This window comes from Astyanax mexicanus, chromosome 1 (assembly GCF_023375975.1).
Source record: "Astyanax mexicanus isolate ESR-SI-001 chromosome 1, AstMex3_surface, whole genome shotgun sequence".
Classification (NCBI taxonomy): Eukaryota; Metazoa; Chordata; class Actinopteri; order Characiformes; family Acestrorhamphidae; genus Astyanax; species Astyanax mexicanus.
In genome coordinates, this window is record NC_064408.1 from 112,369,304 (window position 1) to 112,391,200 (window position 21,897).

The 21,897-nt window shown below is 36.9% G+C and overlaps 1 protein-coding gene across 2 annotated transcripts; it reads right to left on the reverse strand.

Annotated features, from left to right (window-relative positions):
- Nucleotides 1-172: 172 nt before the first annotated feature.
- LOC103046236 (ATPase family AAA domain containing 2) lies at nucleotides 173-21,897 on the reverse strand. Of its 2 annotated transcripts, XM_015604024.3 has the most exons (29): nucleotides 21,548-21,897; nucleotides 19,143-19,294; nucleotides 18,991-19,043; nucleotides 18,507-18,660; nucleotides 17,882-17,963; nucleotides 17,709-17,799; nucleotides 17,337-17,528; nucleotides 16,835-16,946; nucleotides 16,385-16,408; nucleotides 16,079-16,186; nucleotides 15,688-15,796; nucleotides 15,416-15,531; nucleotides 15,087-15,261; nucleotides 14,875-14,963; nucleotides 14,465-14,624; nucleotides 14,213-14,303; nucleotides 13,067-13,381; nucleotides 12,520-12,640; nucleotides 12,052-12,238; nucleotides 11,497-11,682; nucleotides 10,812-10,947; nucleotides 10,519-10,715; nucleotides 10,010-10,169; nucleotides 9,753-9,875; nucleotides 9,521-9,664; nucleotides 8,585-9,076; nucleotides 8,320-8,453; nucleotides 770-898; nucleotides 173-351 (listed from the first exon to the last, which is right to left on the reverse strand). In XM_015604024.3, exons 1-29 carry the CDS (start codon nucleotides 21,731-21,733, stop codon nucleotides 319-321), a joined length of 4,251 nt encoding a protein of 1,416 aa, XP_015459510.3. In that variant the 5' UTR covers nucleotides 21,734-21,897; the 3' UTR covers nucleotides 173-318. The 2 variants fall into 2 exon arrangements, with proteins under 2 accessions (XP_015459510.3, XP_007242161.3); XM_007242099.4 differs by lacking the exon at nucleotides 16,385-16,408.

Consider the following 21,897-nt stretch of genomic DNA (forward strand, 5'->3'; position numbering starts at 1 on the left):
TGTCTGTCAGCAATCTTAACATGTCAACAATTCATTAATTAAAATTTTATATTGTGTTTTTTAATTCAATACAGTATTACCATGCAAAATTACACAATACGATATCAATATTTTCTTAAATCCTTTGTGACGGGAGACTGAACAGAGAAAAAAGGCAGGGAGAAAAAAATAATTCTGTCAAAGGCTTTAATAGAAGGACAGGAACACAAAAATGTACAACACTCAGATATTAATATGCTCATATTATAGTAAAATATAATTTATGCACTTGCTGGAGTACTGGAGTAGTAAAAATTATGTAGGTCTATGCAAAAAAGACTATGAGAACTCCTCAACTTCTTTTGACATCTCCTGTAAAAAAAGGGAAAATAGATATTAGTTTTACCTGCAAGATTTAGCAGTGTCCATTATCATAATGTCAATTAATGCCTATTGCAAACAAGAACATTAGAACAAATTCGATATTATATGGCGGGTTTTTTTTAATAAGGTGTCAAATTTTCCTGCTCAGATTTTATTTGGCAAGAGTGCAGGACAGCTGTTTAGAGAAAGCAATGGCTTCTGATTATATTTAAATTTAAAGCTTTAAAATTAGACAGTTATGAAAATAATGACCATGAACAAACTTTTCCCCAACAATTTTATTTTTAAGATCCAAGACCTTTGCAAACATTATGAGAGCTCAAATCTCTGGGCGTTCCCAAACTGTTGCATGCTGCTGTATGTTGGAGAATGAAGAAGATTCTTTTCCAGTCTTTATCTGACATACCTGTATAAGTGCAGTCTTGTCATAATCCCTCTTATGTCTGTAGATGCTCTGGCACAGCAGGGCATAAAGCTTCTCTAGCTGGTTAACCTCGAAGCCCTCAGTCTTGACCACCACATTTTGCAAAAGCTCCTGAAAACAAAAACATAACATTAGTCTTTAACAGTTAAATTACATACATACAAAATAAATATACAATAAATGCATATCCTGATTGTTTTCCACATGCAATTTTTTTTCCAACTTCCAGCACCTAATTATTAGCAAATTCTACTTCCGAATACTTTACAGCAGGGAAAAGATTATCTGAAACAGATTTAAAACACTCTGAACTAGTCATGTCTGAACTCTACCCAAACACTGGACTTTGGAGAGCATTTAAAAAGTGGGTGAATCCCCTGATTTTCACACACAAGACTATTACTTAACCTTTTTTTTTTCTTTTAAAATTTGAAGCTTCTGTGATAGGTTTGTTTTGAACACCAGTGTACAAATCTATAGTAGTCTGTTTTCACTGTATTTTCTGCACAAAGCCGCACAGTATTAAGTATAAGGCGCATCATGCGGCACTAGTAAGGAACATGGGTGCCACCATGTTTTCCTTCTAATTCAGCAGGCCTCACTTAACAAGCTAGATGTTAATCTACACAGATTTCATTCCTGAAAACTGTTCATTTTGGTGAGTAAAAGGCTTCAGTTTATTTAAAGTAAGCTTAGATTTCCAGCTAATGCCGCCTGACAGAGATACACTGAGGAACACTGTTCCGGTGCGCCAGTGCGTATCTTCACAATTGTGGAATTTTAGCTGTGTGATGGAAGGTGTTTATTGAAATGATTCATAATCAATGACGTGTGATGATTCATAAACAATGACGACTATTAATGATATTACTTTTTGTTCTATGCGATGATAATGTGTACTGTGAACATTCTACCCTCAGTGAGCTTTTTTGAAATGCTGAGTAAGAGTTTTCTCTATCTGGCTATGTGTATGTGTTAAGGAATGCACGTCACAGTTGTTCTACAAATTCTGGCGCCAGGGTCATCTTCCTTTCTGCTTGCAATGTTTTGAGAACCAGCCTGATATGCTCACTAAGGGATTATGTCATATCACATGTCAGAAGAAGTTGACGTGTCACAATGGTGGCACTGTGCCCATAATTGGGAAGTAAGGGATGGGAGGATCTAAAAGGTATAAAGAGAGCTTGGCACCTCTTGCAAGGCAGGAGTTCACTCTGTATTGATTACGTGTGTCTTCTCAATAAATCTTGTTACTCATTCTGATCAAGACTCAGAGACTCTGAAAATTTCTTTCTTCCTGTCATTATTTTTCCACCACAATTTGGCGTCACGGAACAGGATGAGCATGGTCTTGCGGCGGAGGGGGAGAGACTAGCACCTGCCGAGGACGCTCTCCAGCAAAACAGCTGGGCCCAAGAAGCAAGGGAAAAATTCCACAGAAAAAAGGACAAGTACCGCGGGGGTAAGTGCGGCCTCTCCCCCCCATTCGCAAATCCAGGCCTCATCAACAAACATTGGTGGTGAGTGACAGGTTAACTAATTTACTCATTAAGGAAATTTTAAATGTAAACAATTGTTCTTAAATTAATTTACTCCCCTCCATCCTTCCTTCAGCACTCCGCCCTGGACAGTGAATAGTTACATGACGGTGTACAAGACTAGCCTGGTCGTGAGGCCTTTATTGATGTATGTAAATATATCTTTAAAGTAAAGAGAAGACTAGCCTGGTCGTAGCGAGGCCTCTATTGATAGACGTGTCATTAGAGTATAGGTCCCGGGACCGTGGGGAGGAGTGCATAAATAATACTATAATAGTACAGGGTACTGATTGTGTATTAAGCAGGGATAGAAGAAGGAAGGTGAGACGTGATTATTGGGGCTAAATTACTCTGAGTCATTAAAATCGAATGAGAGAACAAAAATGGGATCCCAAGTAACTAAAGAATTGAAATTTAATCCAAAAATTCATGACGCAGCTCTTTTCAATCAAATGAGCCAAGACTATATGTGTATGTCTGTGTGTGTTTATGTAGTGTTGTTCAAAGGTTTGGAATCATTAGCATATTAACCCAATATACATATATTAAAGTAGGGCAGAATATTGAGCCATGCTGGAACTGTTCAATGTAACATGTTTCATTATCTTTATGGAAAATGCTGTAGAATTCTGAGGATGGCAGTTTAGTGAATATGTGAGACTGCTTCATGTTTAAATAGTAGTGATGAGTTATGTACAAATGTCCACATTGTGAAAGTCATCCCTGATTGAAACAGAAAAGAGATGAGGATTCCAGGCTTTTGATACAATGTGTGTGTGTGTGTTTCTGCGTGTGTTGAATAAAGCAGTGAGAGAGATAGACAAAACATCTCTTCTCTGCTATCTTCTATCACATTTGGTGTGTCTGTGCGTGTGTGTAAGTGTGTATGTTTCTAACATTTGTCTAACTCTGATATTCTATAAGCGAATCTAATGATGAATATAATGTGTGTGTGGCTGTGTCAGAATCGCTCCCTATTCCAGAAATAGTGCACTATATAGTGTATAAACCATTTTTGCAATACTGTTTAAAAACCGCAGCAGTACATTCTGTTCCCTATATAGTTCACTATGAAAAACCTAATGCATCACAAAATTTAGAAATTCCAAAATATACTATAATGCAATGCAGTGCTGTTGTATTAGACGTCCTCAGAGCAGGACAAACATGGTTTATTGTTTGGTTGTTCCATAATTCGTTTAGTAAATAGAAAATGCTACATAGTGAAAGAGTTAATGAGTGAGCCATTCTGAACACAGCTTCTGTCTTCATGTGTTTGAGGCCTTTTCTATTATTATTCTTTTTTTTATTGAGACTGATTTCAGCTCAGTCTCAGCTGAATGAGATTTAAAGAATACACATATCTAATTTCTCTAGTGGTTCTCATGTATCTCAGTCTATGCTGATCTTTTGATTCTCTTAATGAGGATGGTAGATTTTAGAAACCAGTAAGGAAAGATCTTACTTTCTTTGGAAAGCTTTAATTTGACAAACTTAATATTGTATCTATTACGAGCTGCAGTGAATTGGGTCTCTCTTTCTGACTTTTAAACAAGGAGACATCAGATGTTTAAAAAAAAAAAAAAAAAATGGAGCTTTTTGTTTTGCTTTCCATATGTTTTCTATTTCTCGCAATGAAGAACTTGCTTGCATATTCTTGGCTATATTTTGAGTCCCCATCAGAGCACAACAATATAATGTTAATGTTTATACAGTTTAGAAATATCAAGCATCGTTTGGCTGGAAATAATTTTTGTTTTAGTTATTTCATGAGGCTAAACAATTTTTAACCATGTTAGAATTCCTTTCAGGATTTCTTTTTTATTATTATTTTTTCTTTTAAAGTTTTTTTTGGAGGGATTTTTTCTCTTTTGACTGATTGTTGCTCAGTGCTGTTTTCTGGGTGTTTGAGAAGGCGGGGGTGGTGCTCATCACAGGAGTTTTGACCCTCAGAGACAGGGTCCTCTGCAACAGTACTGTGAACATCATCTGAACCAGAGCACTTCATTAGGAGAGTCTCAGATGAGAGACTGTGTTTGGTCCAGCTGTCGGTCGATGGCTGGACTGCGTCTTCACCGGACCTGCTGTGATTGAAATGTTACAGCACTGGTCCAGGAAACTGGTTTCAGATCTGGAAGAACTGAGCGATCAGAGACCGCTTCAGACAGCACCTGCTCAACCATCAACACCACCCACCCCCAGCAGCCAATCAGCCCAGTGGATTCACCCCTCAGCCTGAGCCAGCAACAGAGACGTGAGACCAGATTTTTTATTTTTATGCCTGTTTACTTTTTTCCATTAAAAGGAGTGATTTTATTTAATTTTTGATGTTTATGCCTCATGTAGAAAATGTTTGGTTAAACTTTAAATCTGGTGGTGACTCAAATTATGACTGTTTTACCTAAAAAAGGGAGGTTTTAGCTTTTTTGGTTTCTCTTTTAAATAGTGTTTCTCATCAAAAACTTTGATGAATTAAAAATAATATCTAGTTCAGGGAAAAATCTTTAATTTCATTGTAAACAGTAGCCAAACATGGTTGCTGGGCAGATTAATACATTAAAGGCCTATCACACATTGGCCCTCAATTTTCACTGGAAAGTTTTTTTTTTTTAGGTTTACATTATGTAATTTATGTTGCCTAATGACTATGATTTGTATAAAACATTTTTAATAACAATCATCTCCATTAAGGCTTATGTAAGGGAAGTTGTTTACTGGCTTTTGACAAAATTAATACATATAAACTCAGATGTAGTTGTAACTAGCTAAAGTAACCAAGCATGCTGGCTTAAATAAAAATCAACCATTTAAAATCTTATTAATACATCAATGTAGACTATCAACTACAAAAAGAGCTTTGCTTGCTCCAAAGGTTTTTTTAAAAATATATATATAGGGTAAGATAGAAATCTTTCTCTTATATGTGCATTAATATTAATGCTAAATTAATTCAATATATATAATAATAACTAGCTTGCTAAACCACCAGCTAACAGTCTTGCAACTATGCCAAACAAGTGAAACTTAAATATGTTTTTATTTTTTGCAATTAATTTACAGGTAGCACAGTTCGCAAAAATATATATTGGAACTGAACAAGGAAAATAAATATTAGGCCAATAACTTCAAACAGGACCACTGCAGCTCATAGCTTCAAAATCACTGTCATAGGAACTAGTTAGTCTAAACTTAGGTGGACCATGCCTACAACAGCTTGTGGACACAACTCCACACACATTTAAATTCTAACATCAGCCAAATGTTTTTAGACTCAAGTTAACAGATGGAAAATAAGTTTACGAAGGATATAGAGGAATGCACTGACTGCATCATACTCATCAGTGTTTTGGAAGAACTGAACTCTCTACTTAATAACTAAAATAAAAAGGGGGTGTTTTATGCTCTTTGTGTGTTCGCCCTCAAATAACAGCACTAATCAGACTAAATATTCTGAACAATGCTTTAAGGATTTCTGAGTATGTGTAAAGTTGAGGATTGTGTGTCTACAGATTGGCATTAAGAATTTTGGCACATAACAAACTATTTTAAAATAAATAAAACTAAGATTAATCTGAAGTGCACAAATAAGTTTTAGATGTGCTTCAAAGGAAGAACTGGGTGATCCCTGATGGATATAAACTGATAGAGAGTTACAAATCTTTGGTGCATAAATACAGAATGCAACGCTAAATGTTCTCAACAAATGAGCTGGAATTGTCGATCTGTCAGGAGTCCTGATATATACTTAGCTGCTAAGCAGTTAAGAGATTTTTACACTTTTTAGACTAAATGAATATTAAAATCCAATCTAAATAATCTTCTTTCTTTTTTATGTGTGTGAGTTAGAACTGTAGCTGCAGCATTTTGACCACAATGTAATTTGTAAATTGTAGAGAATAATAATTGTAATCCAGAGAATAATGCATTACAATACTCTAATCAAAACAAAGGTGTAGATCAGCTTCTCAGCATCTAGTGTAAGAAAATGTCTAATTAATGTATAAAAAATATATACATTATTGTGGTTGAAGATTAAATTAGACAATGTGAAAGGTTAAAAGAAAATATGAAGGCATTTGATAAATAAATGTTGAGACTATGTATTCTATAGTCTAGAGCAAAAACAGTGACAATGTTGAAAAACATTGACTTGATTTTAACACTTTTAAACTTCATGTTGTAATTCTGGAAAAAAAAAAAAAAAAAAGAGAAAGTTAATGTAGTAAAATTTGTTTATGAATCTTCTCAGATCCATGGTGGGCATGACGAGGCAGGGAGAGTCCGGCGTGGGGACTGGTGTGCAATAGGCCCCAGCATGTCCACAGCTGAGATGAAGAAACACTTGTTCTCATACTCTGTATGCGGACACTTGTCATTACTCCCGGGGCTTCTTAGGCGTTATGTAGACCATCATGGAATCTTGGATGATTCCATTTGGTCTAGAAGGGGGGAGTAAAGGGTATGGTTGGAGATAACCACACCTTCACACTCTTATTCTTAAATGTTTTATACATTTATATATACAGTTATTATTTTTACTGTTCACATTATAATTCACTTAATAACCTTATGATCTCTGCTCTCTTTTTAACTGTCACTATGACAAGGCTTTGGAGGTTGTTTTTTTTTACTTTTTTCAGGAATCAGGAAGGTCAGAGTGTTTTCATCAACAGTGAGAGCTGTGAGGAGAATGTGACCCTGAGTGGCAGAGAAGCTTCACTGCTGTTCTGCTGTTCTGGGACCAGTGCATATGAACTAGGAGACAACAAGTTATCTGAGTGAAGTGCTGGAAACCTCTCCTCAGATAGCCAGAAGATCTTTACATCCACTCTTTTCCTCTGTCTCATCTTCTCACAGACTTTAGGACACTTAAGGACTGTCTGCTGTGTTCATGAAGGACACAGTGCTGAACAACATCATGATAAGAACCTGTTGCTCAGACAGGCTGGAGCTAATCACGTCATTAAAACTGGACAACATGCTGTTAACTGGACTCTGCTGACGTAATCATATTGATAAGTTCTGTACAATCACATGTCATTTGCAAAATGTATAACTGCTTGGATGAAGTATGAGGAATTCTCTCTGGCCCTCGACTGGCTTTAGTTTATTTCTTTCTCTCTCTCTCTCTCTCTCTCTCTCTCTCTCTCTCTCTCTCTCTCTCTCTCTCTCTCTCTCGCGCGAATGTGTTGACCTATCGAGATTTTATTTGTTGATGTACTTTTACTCTTTTCTAATATATATCTATTAATTTTTGTTCCGCCATATGCAGAAGAAAGGCCAGTTCCTGCAAGTTACAGTAGATACAATAGAGTTAGATACTGCATTTGGGCTAGACCGTTTGTTTAATGAAGGTAAAGAAAATTAGCTGTAAAAAGAAAATTTCATTATTGATTCAGAATCAAAGGGGGGAGTGTGATGGAAGGTGTTTATTGAAATGATTCATAATCAATGACGTGTGATGATTCATAAACAATGACGACTATTAATGATATTACTTTTTGTTCTATGCGATGATAATGTGTACTGTGAACATTCTACCCTCAGTGAGCTTTTTTGAAATGCTGAGTAAGAGTTTTCTCTATCTGGCTATGTGTATGTGTTAAGGAATGCACGTCACAGTTGTTCTACAAATTCTGGCGCCAGGGTCATCTTCCTTTCTGCTTGCAATGTTTTGAGAACCAGCCTGATATGCTCACTAAGGGATTATGTCATATCACATGTCAGAAGAAGTTGACGTGTCACAATGGTGGCACTGTGCCCATAATTGGGAAGTAAGGGATGGGAGGATCTAAAAGGTATAAAGAGAGCTTGGCACCTCTTGCAAGGCAGGAGTTCACTCTGTATTGATTACGTGTGTCTTCTCAATAAATCTTGTTACTCATTCTGATCAAGACTCAGAGACTCTGAAAATTTCTTTCTTCCTGTCATTATTTTCCACCACAGCTGTAAGTAATTTCTTCAAAGTTTCATAAGTAAAATACAACATTTTACCTTCAGCTTACTGTGATCCACTATCAGCAGCTGGGTCTTCTGCTCTAGGATCCTCATAGCAGTGTCCATGTTGACGATCTTCTGCTGCTGAGCCTGCATCCTCAAGCCTCTAGTCATGCGTCTTATCCCCTTTTCTGGAAAAACAATCCAAGTCTCAGTTTCATGCGACTGCATTTGCCACCACAGATACCTCAATTTAGTGAGCTGTCCCACATAATACTGTCCTTTTGTATTTAAATGTTACTTAAACTGCAGCATAACAAACCCATTGCTGTGTCCTCATTTGCACTTGGCTCCACCCTCTTAGCATCAGCATTCTCCGCAGGCTGGACCACCACATTTTCACTGTTGTCTCCAGCTTCTTTGGCACAATCACCATTTGGAATGGCATCAGAAGCATTTCCATTTTGAAGCTCATTCACAGTTGAAACTACACTGACATCATCTCCATCCCCACTGCTAATATGGCCATTTTGGGCAAGCGCTGGAACAGTTGTCTCATTTGTGTCTCCTGCTGGGGCAGGGCCAGTTTCCTTGTTATCCACCTCCATCAGTTCACACTCTACCTCTTTCACAGTCTCATCTGCCCCCTCGCTCTCTGCTGCCTTGCTTTCATCTTCGTCCTCCTCTTCATCCTCATCTTCCTCACCAGATTCAGCTTCATTTGTTTCTTTTGAGTGAGAATGTGAGCGAGATTTCTTTTTGCTGACAAAGCCGTTGCTCCACAGCCTTCTGCGTCTTTTTTTCTTCTGCACACCTACAAAAAAGACAAAGCATTTAAGATTTACCATCATGTATTAATTAATATTCTACCACAGTATTGCTGTGCGAGTTGTCATTGTTTTGTCTCTTGGGAAAGACAAAAAAAAATGTAAGAAGGCCCAACATTTCACAGGGTGGGACAAACAGATAAAACACAGAGACAGAGGGTGTGCGACTTCTTTCTCTGCACAGGGCGCATTCACTCCACTACATCTTTACACTAAAATTAACTGTTTATTAATGCTTAATAAAGATGAATAAACATTAATGTTTAAAACGTTGACTATAGTACCTACCTTTCAGTAGACATGTTTTCTTAAAACCCCAAGTTTGATATATTACTGTCATTAAGATTAGAGTTTTAAAAGACTCAGACATTTAGTGCAGTTCTGGTCCGACAAATTATGAGTGCTACGATTCTATTTGCCATGCCATGTACCTGTTTGTTTTGGTGTAACTGGTGTTGCAGCTACAGAGGAAACATCTTTAGAAGGGCCAGAATCATTTGTCCCTGGCTCTCCTGATGCTGAAACCTTTGGCAGCACGTGGTAATATGAAGGGGTATATCTTGAAGATGTGCATCCTGAAAACGTACATAAAAACAAGTAAACTCAGATAATCTCCAAAAATACCCTCTATTTAAAAAGTAACAAAAGTTTATATTATGGAACCTCTTTTTGAGCGTGACTCCTTGACCTCAATACAGATCTTCTCAAAGTCTTCATCCAGTTCATCTTTGATGATGGCGTGAACGGTGTCCTTGAGAGTACAGGCACGATGTCTTATCAAGCGATCTATAGAAACAAAAAGTAAATAAGATAAGATAGTAATGCTTTAAATTTGTACTAAGACTCCCTGTCTCAAAAAGCAGAACTGTCCGACATCCTCGTACCACACTTTCATTGCATCACTATTGCTTTAATCTCACCTGAGGGGTCTTTGTCTGGGTTGTACTCCAAAGCATTCTTCCAGATCAGATCTACATCATGAAGGAAGTCTTTCACAGTTTCGTATTTGTGCAGGTCAATTTTGGTAAGGACTGTGGACAGGTCCATGGGTTGCTTAATTACTGTAGTGTAATCTGGAACCTGTCAAAAGCACAAAAAATATATATAAAAAAAGAAATTACAGATTTTTACAGAAACTACAGCTTTTAGGAGTCCAGAACAAGGTTTGTGAGTTTGTCATATTGTATACATTTAGTACAGTTTGTTTTGATGTCATGCTGATGTTTAGTGAGCAGAAGATGCCTTTTGTTTCTGTTTAAATAAGGGTTATTCTACAGTTACAGTAGATACAAGGGTCATACACATAATTGTTTGCACCCATACTACTGGGCGACGTGCATACACACAAAGAAGTTTTGTATTTCAGGACAACAGTAGTTATTTTTCTTCTATTTTTAATTGGCTGACACACACACACATATGCTCTAACCTCTTCTGTGTCCACAGGTTTTGTGAAGGCTTTAAAACGCTTGTCCTGAGCGAGCCGGTTTGTGACATCACGCAGAAACAAGCGGAGTTCCCTGAGTGTGTCCTCTTCCTGTTGTTCTAGCTTCTGCTGCTCCTGCTCAGAGAGCAGTCGAGGAGCTGGTGGAGGGGCCACTGGAAGGATCTCCATAGCCCGAAGCACTGGAAAGAAAAAGCATATATTCACATTTTATACCTAAACATACAACATACAACAATTCACTGTACCTCAAGAATAAAACAGCACATGTAAAGTACCTGCTTCTCTTTTAGATGCAGGGGCTTTGGCCGCTTGGTTCAAAATAAGATCCTCAAAGAATGTGCGCCTCTCTTCTTCAGACGGAAGAGGGACATTAAAAACCTCCCCATACTCCATAAGAAACAGATCCTGCACCTTTATTATGACAACAAACAGAAATTCACATTTAATAACAAAAACTCTGAAAATAACATAACAGATAAATGGGATACTGGATATTCTTTGTCATAAATATACATTTTTGTACTGTATCATTTGATATAACAAGATGCCCTCCTAATATCATATATCCCTTATCTGGTACTATATACATTTATTTTTTATGTCAAATTTCTTGTATTGTGTGAATAGTTTTTTTTTTTAATTAAATCTCATTTTATTCCTTTTTTTTAGTATTAAATCAGTTATATAATAAATCTTATTTTTTTGTTTTGTGCACACAAAATCATCAAAGTATTTCACAATTAGTTGTACCATGTACAACTGTGCATGTGACAAACTTTCATCCGATTTGATACCCTCTTTTTTGATACCATCTTTCCAATGATCAGAAAGTAATCTTTAATCAGTCACCTTTACTATGAGAATTTGTTGTTAGAGAGTTTAATTCAAAACAGCAAAAAAAAAAAAAAAAAAAAAAAAACACATTACTAGTCCTGTACATTGATGGTGAAGGACATGTACCTCTGGACAGAGGTCATCATAAGAGAGACTGCAGGTGGCAAGGAGGAGAATGGGTGAGAAGGAGGGGATGTCCTGCAGCAGACTGAGGAAGGTGGCTCTTAGGGCTGAGCTCACAGTGTCCCACCAGCGCTGCATATGAGGAATGTACAGGATGCTAGGAGCCGTTCTCTTGGCCTCACAAAACAGCTTTAGGAGAACAAAAATAGATAAAAGAGTCATGTTTAGGACAAGGGTGTCAAATTCAAGTTCAAGTGATCAGTTAGAAATAACTAAACTATTTTTTATATAAGAACAAAGCACAATATGATCTAAAATACATTTGTAATTGCCTTGTCTTTTAACGCAGAATAATTTCGATACGTAAGCAAATTAATATATAATGCATCCCTAGAATCAAAGAATACAAGAATACACTGGCAACAGCATCGTAGCATAAAAATCCAAATACAACAACCCATTCAAATACTTTACAATACAATTATGCTTTTGTAGTACCAGGATCATAATTGTATTTGGTTAGAATGCACAGAATAACACTCAGTAACATGTGCATACCTGTGCACAGGCTTCCTCTGGGCTTGTCATGCTGACCCCAAAAAGCACAGCCATGTCGAGTGTATAGACCGTAAACTTCTCCAAAGCGTGGAGAATGGCAGGAGCCAAGTGTGTGCTTTGGCCAGAGCCTGGACGCCCACAAAGCAGCAGTCTGGGCCTGAATGAAGTGGGCTGTTGTAGAGCAGTCCTGCAACATAAGCAAATAATGAATGAGAGGAAAAAACTCCTGAATTAACCAATCAAGTACCTATATAGTATTTTAATACTTCATATTAAGCAAAAACGAATATTGAAGATTGTATTCCAGGGCACTTGCAGTGTTTTATTTGGTCCATTTTGAAAATATGTTAGCTTGACAGCAACAATATGTCTAAATGTTTATTATGAATAAACTGTATTTATAGTGTTACCCCAACTGGGTTAAGCAGGAAGTAACAATACTTTGGTTAAACAGCTACCATGACTGACCTGTTCAGGAGGAGGAAAGATCCAGCTGGCCCTGCGTTCTTCTGGGCAGGGTTACTAGTGCACAAAGAGGATCCCTCATCATCACTGTGCAACAGGTCATCCAATACACCAGCCGAACCATCTACAGCAGAGCAAGAGACATGGGATCAAACTTAAAATCATGACTGACAACGCTCAAGTAGAGCTGGAAAATGACAATTACATAATAACACATATATAATAAAACACAATGACCAACTATCAGAGAGTATGCATAGTCCTGTCTAATTGGATGAGGTGCAGTGGATTTAGAATAAAATAACTTTACTACTTAATTAATAAGGAACCTACCACTATTAATGCATTTAGACTGCATGTGAACATATGTTTAATAAAGTGTAAGGTGAAAATGACATGCTGTAAAGTTAACGTTACATTTTTTGTTTTTTTGACATCTGAGTACATTCCCTACCCTTATTCTGCAGTGACACTTGTATTACATAAAGTCTGGTGTGTGTGTGTTTTGGTCAGTCATTTGACCACTAAATTAACCATATGCCGGACATACCGTTTTCTCTCTTCTTTTTGAGGCCCTGTTCCACGTGAGGGAAGAGTTTCTGCAGGGCCTTCAGAGCACTGTTAAGAGTATTGGTCAGGAGGGGCTTGATGACGGATGTTAAGGCTCTGGCTGGAGACACCACTGCCCTCTGGGACGCAGGGACTATCTTTCTCATGGCAGAAAGAAAATCACGACCCTCCACATTGATGGACGCCACATCTAGTAGGAGTTTCTGGGAGGAGGCATATATCTGCGGGTAGCGCCGCCTCAAGGCACACAAGGCTGCTTCTGCACACACTGCTTTGATGTCTGCACCACAATAACCTGAAGGACACACGGACACATAGCAGGAGGATTATCAATTATAAGTCATCTCATAATTAGTCTGTCAGTTGTTAGATTCCATCATATTATATTATTTATTATTAAATTTTTTTACAGTGATGTACATGAATGTGTGCACATCTTTGGTCTACAACACAATGTATACATAATACATATTAAATGTAAAGTAAATGTGTGCATGTGTGTGGTCATTTAAGGTACAAGCAATAGTCTTTATTTACCTTAAATTTGTCTGCCTTAAAGTGAGGTGCACAATATTAAAATTAATATGAAAAATATTTATACAAATCTAGATGTGTCTAGATTTACTTATAGTTATAATCATATCAACAACTGGTTTGGTAAATTAGTGCTTGATGAGGTCAAAGGTGAAATGATCCACAAGCTGGCAGGGGGCATGCTGTAGAAACCAGGAACCAAACACTGTTCTTTTAGCTCACAAGATCCCAACTACTTTCTTCAAAATAAGAAATCACTGATCATTTGTTCATTTTTACTGTAATTATGTTTATCTCAATCTGTTGTAAATTGTTCTGGATTTTTTTCTTGCAGTAAAAAAAATCTGTTACAGATAAATGTTTAATGTATTTCAGTGCCCAAAACCTCTGCACAATACTGTCTCTGTATGGATCATATATACAAACAAAACAAACCACTTAAAAGACAACAAATAGATTTTCAAAGCATGAGCACCTGTTCTGGAAACTAGCCAGAGGTTGCGTTACTGAGCCAGAGAAAGTAAGAAGCTACCTGAGAAGTTCTGGACAAATGCCTTTTTGTAATGTAACAGGAGACATCAAAACAACCTACCGACACACTTGTCAGCCAGTTCCTCGAGGAAAGCATCAGATGGCTGCGGATTCCACTGTCTAGTGTGGATCTTCAAAATGTCTTTACGAGCCTAAAGCATACAGTATATCAGTTAAGTCTCCAGCAGATATTGGGTGATAAATACTGTAGTGCTACTATTAAGCAAACACATAAATGCTAAGTATGTTTACAGGGTGGAGAATAATGACAATTAGAGCAATGAACAAACAGAAACTATTACTATAGATTCACCTCTCTGTCTGGGAGGCTGAAGAGGAACTCCCTGTCGAAGCGCCCAGGTCGTCTCAGTGCAGGATCTATAGAGTCCAAGCGATTAGTAGCTCCAATGACAACCACCTCACCTCGACTGTCCAACCCATCCATTAAAGCCAACAGTGTGGAAACAATAGAGCTGTTGCCAAAAGAGAGTCAAGTTAATAAAAGAACAAAACGTTTAAAAATAAACAAAAGATTATTTTTAAGATGATACAATTCTTTATTAACGGTAGCCAATACTTAAATTTCTTGTTCTCGTACATAATAGATTAATTTGTTTTATTTGAGGACAAAAAAAAAAAATATTGGAATGGGTTAAATGCATCTTGGTAACACTTCAAGCAAGAATGCTTTACGTTATTTTTCACACATTTACATTTACACACCTGTGTATCTGGTCCTGCCTGCTGGATCGGACAGGTGCAATTCCATCAATCTCATCAAAGAAAATAATAGAAGGGCGCATCTGGTATGCCTTCAAATTAAAATCAGTCAAGAACAAGATAATGCATACATATCAAATATAAATAATTTTAAAATTTTGTAAATTGTATAATTCTTTTATTTAAAACCTGTGGTCACAAACTGTACAAATTACCTGGTCAAAAAGTAGTCGAAGCTGCCTCTCAGACTCTCCCACCCACTTGCTGAGGCAGTCGGCTCCCTTCCTCATGAAAAAAGCCACTTTCTTATCCCCCTGACTGCACTCATTGGCCAGAGCCCGTGCAACCAAGGTCTTCCCTGTACCAGGAGGTCCATAGAACAGACAACCTCTGCAAACACATTTTAGAGGATGGCCTGTTAATGAACTGGTCACTGGAAATGTCCAAAAAAATTGTTTCTTAAAACTTAAAAAAGATGGCAGATTATTTGCACATTAGACATTAACACAAATCTTATCTGTTTATTAATTCCCCATCTTCTCACCTTGGAGGCTGAATTTTAAAGCGCTCAAAAACCTCAGGGTACAGCAAAGGAAAAACCACCATTTCTTTTAGGGCTGAGATGTGCCTCCCCAAACCTCCAATGCTGTCAAAGCGCACCTAGACCCAGATAAAAAGAAAAAGTTAAAAGTTAAAACAGGAACAAAGTTTCAAAGTTTCAAAGAAATATTGTATACCAAAATATGTACATTTCTGTAATGTTTACATTCAAAACAAGAAAATACATTTAATAAAAAGAAAATTAAGTAATTGTACCGTTTGATCAATCTGCATTGGATCAACGTCAGCAAGACTTGCTCCGATTTTAATTCTGTCCTTGTGAACTCCTAAAAGGTCCTCCTTCAGAAAGTTCATTGGAAGACATCTGCAGGATGAATCAAACAGTACCATTTATAAAACAGGGGTATATGGAAATCTGAATTAAATGCTGAATTAAAAAAGAAATGTAACATTTACATTCCTATCACAATTAAATAGTTCGAAGGCCAACTAAATCCACTAACACATAGATAATAAAGCATTCTTTACAATCTTTTGATGTTTCCACTACACATAACCCCATTGTAATAGTAAAGCTTAAACTATGCGTTGTACAGCCCTATTAAACCTTTACTGCAGGCCAATGTTTTTTCCAAAGAGGTTTTACCTGTTCATTGACCTGTTCCGACTCTTACTTCTCCTCATCTCAAATTTTTCATCATCAGATGATGAAGACGATGAGGTTGAGTCACTGCTGTGGATGGCATGTCTTCTTCTGAGAGAATAAACATAATCCAAAATTAGGGGGATAAAATCACTTGAAATCAATACATCTGTTAAAAGTCACCACCACCACAAATAAAAGGAAGTGTAAGACCTCTAAATTGTGTGCTTCAGCTCTAATACCAAAGTACAAAAGTGTACAGTTACTGAATTCTAGAGTGCCACAGTTGGTTAAAAGGCTCAGTCTTACCCAATGGGTTCATTCCTTCTAATACTGTAGGGTCAGAGAGGCAGATAAAAGGCAGATTTAGAAAGAAAACTAAACATAGCTAAATTATAACTTTCAAATAAGTGTTTGTCTTAGTAGTCTTTGCCACCCAAATTTCATACCAACTAGCTGAAGGCTATTGTATAAGAATATTTTGAACTCTGCACAACAGCAACCACTGAAATTTGCATTTCTGACATGTTTTACTGTTTCCTCTACCCTAACACATACTATTTAATTCAGTTTAATTAATTGATTACCTAGACCAAATAGATTGTCACATTCAACTTACTTACACCCCCAACTCAACTTACTGTAGTCTTCAAGACAGAGCAGGTAAATCCCATAAAACTGAAGTAAGACAGGTGCAGGATAATTTATAACTCATAATTCAAAAACAAAAAAGCTAAAAAACTGCAGAACAATGATCACCTGCTACTCCTGTGTCTGCTGTATGGGCTGTGCGGTCCAGAGGAACCAAAGGAATACCTTCGTCTGGTTGGGGTAGAGTGCCGGCGGAAAAATATACTCTGCTTTCTTGGCTCTGTAACATGCAATAAATATAAAATTAGTTACTAAAACAAGCTATAAACTTGTAAGAAAACAAATACTGTGCCTGTATAACACAAAAAACATTGTTTCAAATAAACACTAAAATGTTTTTATTTGAAATAAGTTAAATCTGGCAGTTGATCTTTATAAGCTTGAATACTTAATGATTAATGGTGTAATAGAAATACTTAAAAATGACCTGGAATAATTTTTATTTTTCCAATGACATCCACTAAAAGGTAAAGGCTTTTTCTTTTTCATATAAAAAAGTTTTGTGTGACTGTGTTTTTAATCATGCCAGCTTATTACCACCAACACTGGTATAACATTATTCATATAATTTATGCAAAGAGACTTCCAAAGAGTAAGATGCAATACCAACCCTCAAGAGGAGCTTGGTAGCGGACAACAGTTTTTCTTTGTCTAAATTCATAACGTTTTCCATGGTCTTCTTCCTCTTCGTCCTCATCATCATGCTCATCATCTTCGTCGTCATCATCGTCATCCCCTTCATCATTCTCTTCCTCTCCTCCATCTTCATTGTCATCATTTACAACCTCCTGATCACTGTATTCTAGACAAAAACAATTTCAATAGCATTCTCAATTAATTTGAGAAAACCTAAACATATTTTAAACATTAACGTTCATTTTTTTTTACAAAATTAATACTACTACTACTACTACTACTAATAAGAAGAAGAAGAAGAAGAAGAAGAAGAATATTTTTCAAAATAAATGGAGACATTTCTTACCATTTTCTTGGTCATCAGCACTATCTTCGTCTGTTCTGTCAGAAGAACGTGTGGTCCTCTTCCTCTTAGTTCCAGAGTATATTCTGCGATTCTGCAAATGGCGTTAAAATTAAGAGGTGGTTATATAAATGCACCATGACCACAGGTACATAAAGTAAGAAGAAGGAACTTACCTCTTCTTTAGAGTCTCTGCTTCTTTGTCTTCGTCGCATTTTCTGCATGTCATCCATCTTCTGGAGAACAGCCTCCGCAGTGCTAGAGATGAAAACATGTAAATGGGTTGCAGCTAAATTGTAAATTAAAAACAAATCCACATGAACATTTTAACAATTGTTGCAGAATTGTTTGCAAATATCCCAATTTAACTTTGGTGGTCAGCCTTGTTAGTCCTTGCGAGTCCTTCAGCAGAATGAGCATAACAGATTACCACTGGATTCCTTCCAGCAAATACAAATGTCAAGCATAAGTTTTTGCATCAATAATGCTGCGGGGACATGCCTTTTGGGCATGATACAGATCTATTTTCTTCTCTAATTGTTTACAAACGACACTATGTTTAAGCTGATACAGCTAAATCAAACATGGTAGGTGTTGAAAAGGTTTGTAACAAAATGTCAAAATGACTCCACTGGACTGCATAATTTAGAATTCCACTTTATCAAATACACAACTTCAATAATTACCAAGGTCTTCTAGATATGAACTTTGTGTAAGAAAAAATAAGTCACTAATATCTGAAGGCCATGTGCTTAACAGCCATGTTTAAACTGAGATAATATGTAAACAGAGATTACATACTTGGTGATTAGCCTGTCATAGAGGACAGACTGGTTCCTGGCATCAAGCTTATATCTGGTAATTCTGGAGCTACGTCTCACAGCACTATCCTCCTTTTCCTCTCTTAAGTGAGCACGTAGATTTTGAGATGGAGGACTGTCAATACCGTCTTCAACTGAAAAGGGGAGAACAGACATTTTTATACATTTTGCTTTTAAGCAACAGTTTAATGTAGTCCTTTTAAGACCCATATTAAAATATACTTATGGCCATTAAAATATTTATGTACTAAAAAGCTAATTCTCTGTGCAGTTTACCCTTAAAACATGTTATAAGCATGCACCTATTTTTTTGTTTGCATTTTTTTCTGCTGCCTCTCAAAAAAAAAAAAATTTATTCTAAAAAAAGTGGAACCATCAGTGATAAAGATTAAAATTCGCCCTCCCACAGTTTTATGTACATATACCCTTTAAGTAATGTATGGATGCTGAAGCATAAAACTCACCAGCAATCTCATCACCCGATTTCTCTCCATCTGTCTGGAATCTTGGAGATTTCCTTTATTCATATAAATAAACATGAATAAACATGAATCATTGTTTTTCCATATTGTGACTACTATTTATTAATCCACTTCAATTAATTCAACTGTATTACCTTAAATTCTTCCCAATTTCTTCCTCCTTCTGAGGAGAGCTGTCTTTTTGGTCCCTCACATCAGCAAATGTTACACTTTGCCTGTCTTTGTGAGCCCGAGTTTTCATGCCAGCACCTTCAATTCTATTTTCCTCTTTGGAAGACAGATATCCCTAAAAGCAGCAATGCATTAAAAGACATGCCACCAGTCATAAATTGTGTCCCTTTAATTGAGGAACGTATACATTTTTCAAAATCTACATACATCTGACCAAACTGAACACATCCTACTGAAATAAAGCATTTCCACAGAATTAGTTAAAAACTCTGGATTCATCAGAAAATCATATATTAGCCCTGCCTCAACATCCTATTAAAATAGTGCCACAAGAAAAGCCACTTTAAAGCAAACTGAAAAAAGTAAGTACATTTTCAGTAATAAGAATTTAATTACAAGATTGTTGCAATTCTTTTTTAGTAGTGGAAATTTCTATTTCTAAATTTCTGTTTTAAGCATTCAATATTTACTGGCAATAAAAGCAGATCAACAGACATGTGTTAGTCTGTCTTGCCATATTGCCAGTAAATCTTATTAGAATTTACATACGCCTGGTCAAAACTACATTTAGGTTCAAATGTCTAATATTATTACTAGTACAAATTCCATCCAAAGCTGATATCTGACATGACAGTTTTTACTTATTTACTTAGTAAAAAGGCATTATAGAGAACTGCATTGATCCAATATTAAAAGGTACAAATTCCATAGCTGATCTCTAAAATGGAATGACAGCTTTTACTAGTAAAAACAGCATTAAGCAAAACTTTACAGAGCTGATATTTTAGAAAAAGTAAAAATTAATTTGCTGTTTGATAAAATAACACCTTTTAATGGGGAAGGACTTAAATAGGGAAGAAAACTTGGACATTAACTATAACATTTTTATTGGCATCTTATCTATACAGTAATTCTCACTTATTATATTGAAATGAGGACAAATAGAAATTTAGGAATCAGAAAACTATCACTTATAAATATTCAACTAGTCAAAACTACATAAAGGATTGTTTTATAGATTTGTAGATCTGACTGTATTACTAGCCAAACTGTATTACAGTTCATTTTAATCAGTAAGGATTTGTAGAACTACTGTGATGTCAGGCTATAAATAGCTTGTCACAATCTTGTCATGTTAAACTTGTAAAGAAATGAAGGTCAGCTGTTTGTTTACACTCTCCTGCTTTTTATCTCCCAGCAGCAATCGCTGCTTTCAGCAAGGCGCCTTTTTTCAAACAGGCTGTGATCAGCTGTAGCGCTTCAGCCGCTTAGTGAGAGCTCAAAGCTTTCACAGGCACAGTAAAACTAACCCTTTCTATATCATTTACTGTAACAACGACTACAAAAACAGCCACGGACCGGCCAGTCAGCAAAGCTTGAGCTTAATTATTCTATTAATAGTAAGGTTAGCTAATGTTACAGCATCGGGTAAGCTAACTTAGCTACAAATTAAGAGCATGCAGTGTAACTTAGATGCTAGCTAGCTAACCTACCTATGATCTATTAAAACTGTTTGAAGGTTAAGCTGCTAAATGACATTTTTAAAACGTCTTAAGAGTAAAACCTTGTAGATACGTGTATGTTTATCATTAATAGCTAAAACTGAGCCAATTTCCTGATTTTGACATTGGCATTGAATCAACAACTACATTAGTTGGCTAACTTTAATATGTCATAAAATTAAAACGATAATATTATTGTTTGCATAGTTATTGTGGTTGCCTAGTAAAGTTACCAAAGCCGTTAACCAAGCTAATTAAGTAACTAGCTTTAGCTATTTAGTTAACTTATCAGAACTGATTGGTTGCCTAGTTACCAGAGACGTTAACGTAGCTAGCTAACTAACTACCAAACTAACTAGCATAAGGTGTTTGGTTGCCTAGGTACCAGAGACAGTAACTTAGCTAACTAAGCTAACAAACTAACAAGCGTTAGCTTTTTGGTTGCCTGCTTACCAGAGCCGTTAACCTAGCTATTTTAAGCTAAGCTAACCAACCAACCAACTAACTAACTAACTAGAGTTAGCTTTTTGGTTGCCTAGAAAATCAGAGCCGTTAACTTAGCTAACTAACTACCTAACTAACTAGCATTGGCTGTATGGTTGCCTAGTTACCATATCCGTTAATCTAGCTAGCTAACTAACTAAGTAACTAACTAACGTTAGCTGTTTAGTTGCCAAGTTACCAGAGCCGTTAATTTAGCTAGCTAACTAACTAACTAGCATTAGCTGTTCGGTTGCCTAGCTGCTAGCTAAGCTAGTTAGCTAACTAGGTTGGGGTATAAACACACCAAAACACAGCGTATTAAACCAGTTCCAGAAGTTCCTCCGCAGCCTAAACTCGCTTTAAACGTTAACCGAGACGCTCACATTGGTGGGGCTGTTCTCAGCGCTGCTGCCGCTGTCATCCAGGCTCCTGTTCAGGCGCGCGGATTTCCTCCGCGGCCGCTGCAGGGACAGAAACTCGGAGCTGGAGTCCATATCAGCAGGCGCCCTCTTCGGCACGGCCGTCTCCGCGGCCTCGCCGCCGCCGCTACTACTGCGAAGCATTACCATGGCGTCGTTTACAGCCTAAAACACCCGCATTTACAGAGAATCCCGAGTGTAATCGCTGTATAAACGCGCTACATTAATCCCAAAACCCTGAGAAAAATTCTCTTCAGAAACAGCCCGCTTCTCCTCCTTGATTTCTGGCGCCATAAACGTCACCCAGCGCCCAA

Bases quoted from the DNA above. Each gene is read 5' to 3' on its own strand.
- LOC103046236 (XM_015604024.3), bottom strand. From the start codon at position 21,733: ATGGTAATGCTTCGCAGTAGTAGCGGCGGCGGCGAGGCCGCGGAGACG. The intron at 19,295-21,547 runs GTGAGCGTCTCG...TGCTGCTTTTAG, and splicing joins CTGAGAACAGCCCCACCAAT to GGATATCTGTCTTCCAAAGA. The intron at 16,947-17,336 runs GTTGGTATTGCA...TGCATGTTACAG, and splicing joins CTACCAAGCTCCTCTTGAGG to AGCCAAGAAAGCAGAGTATA.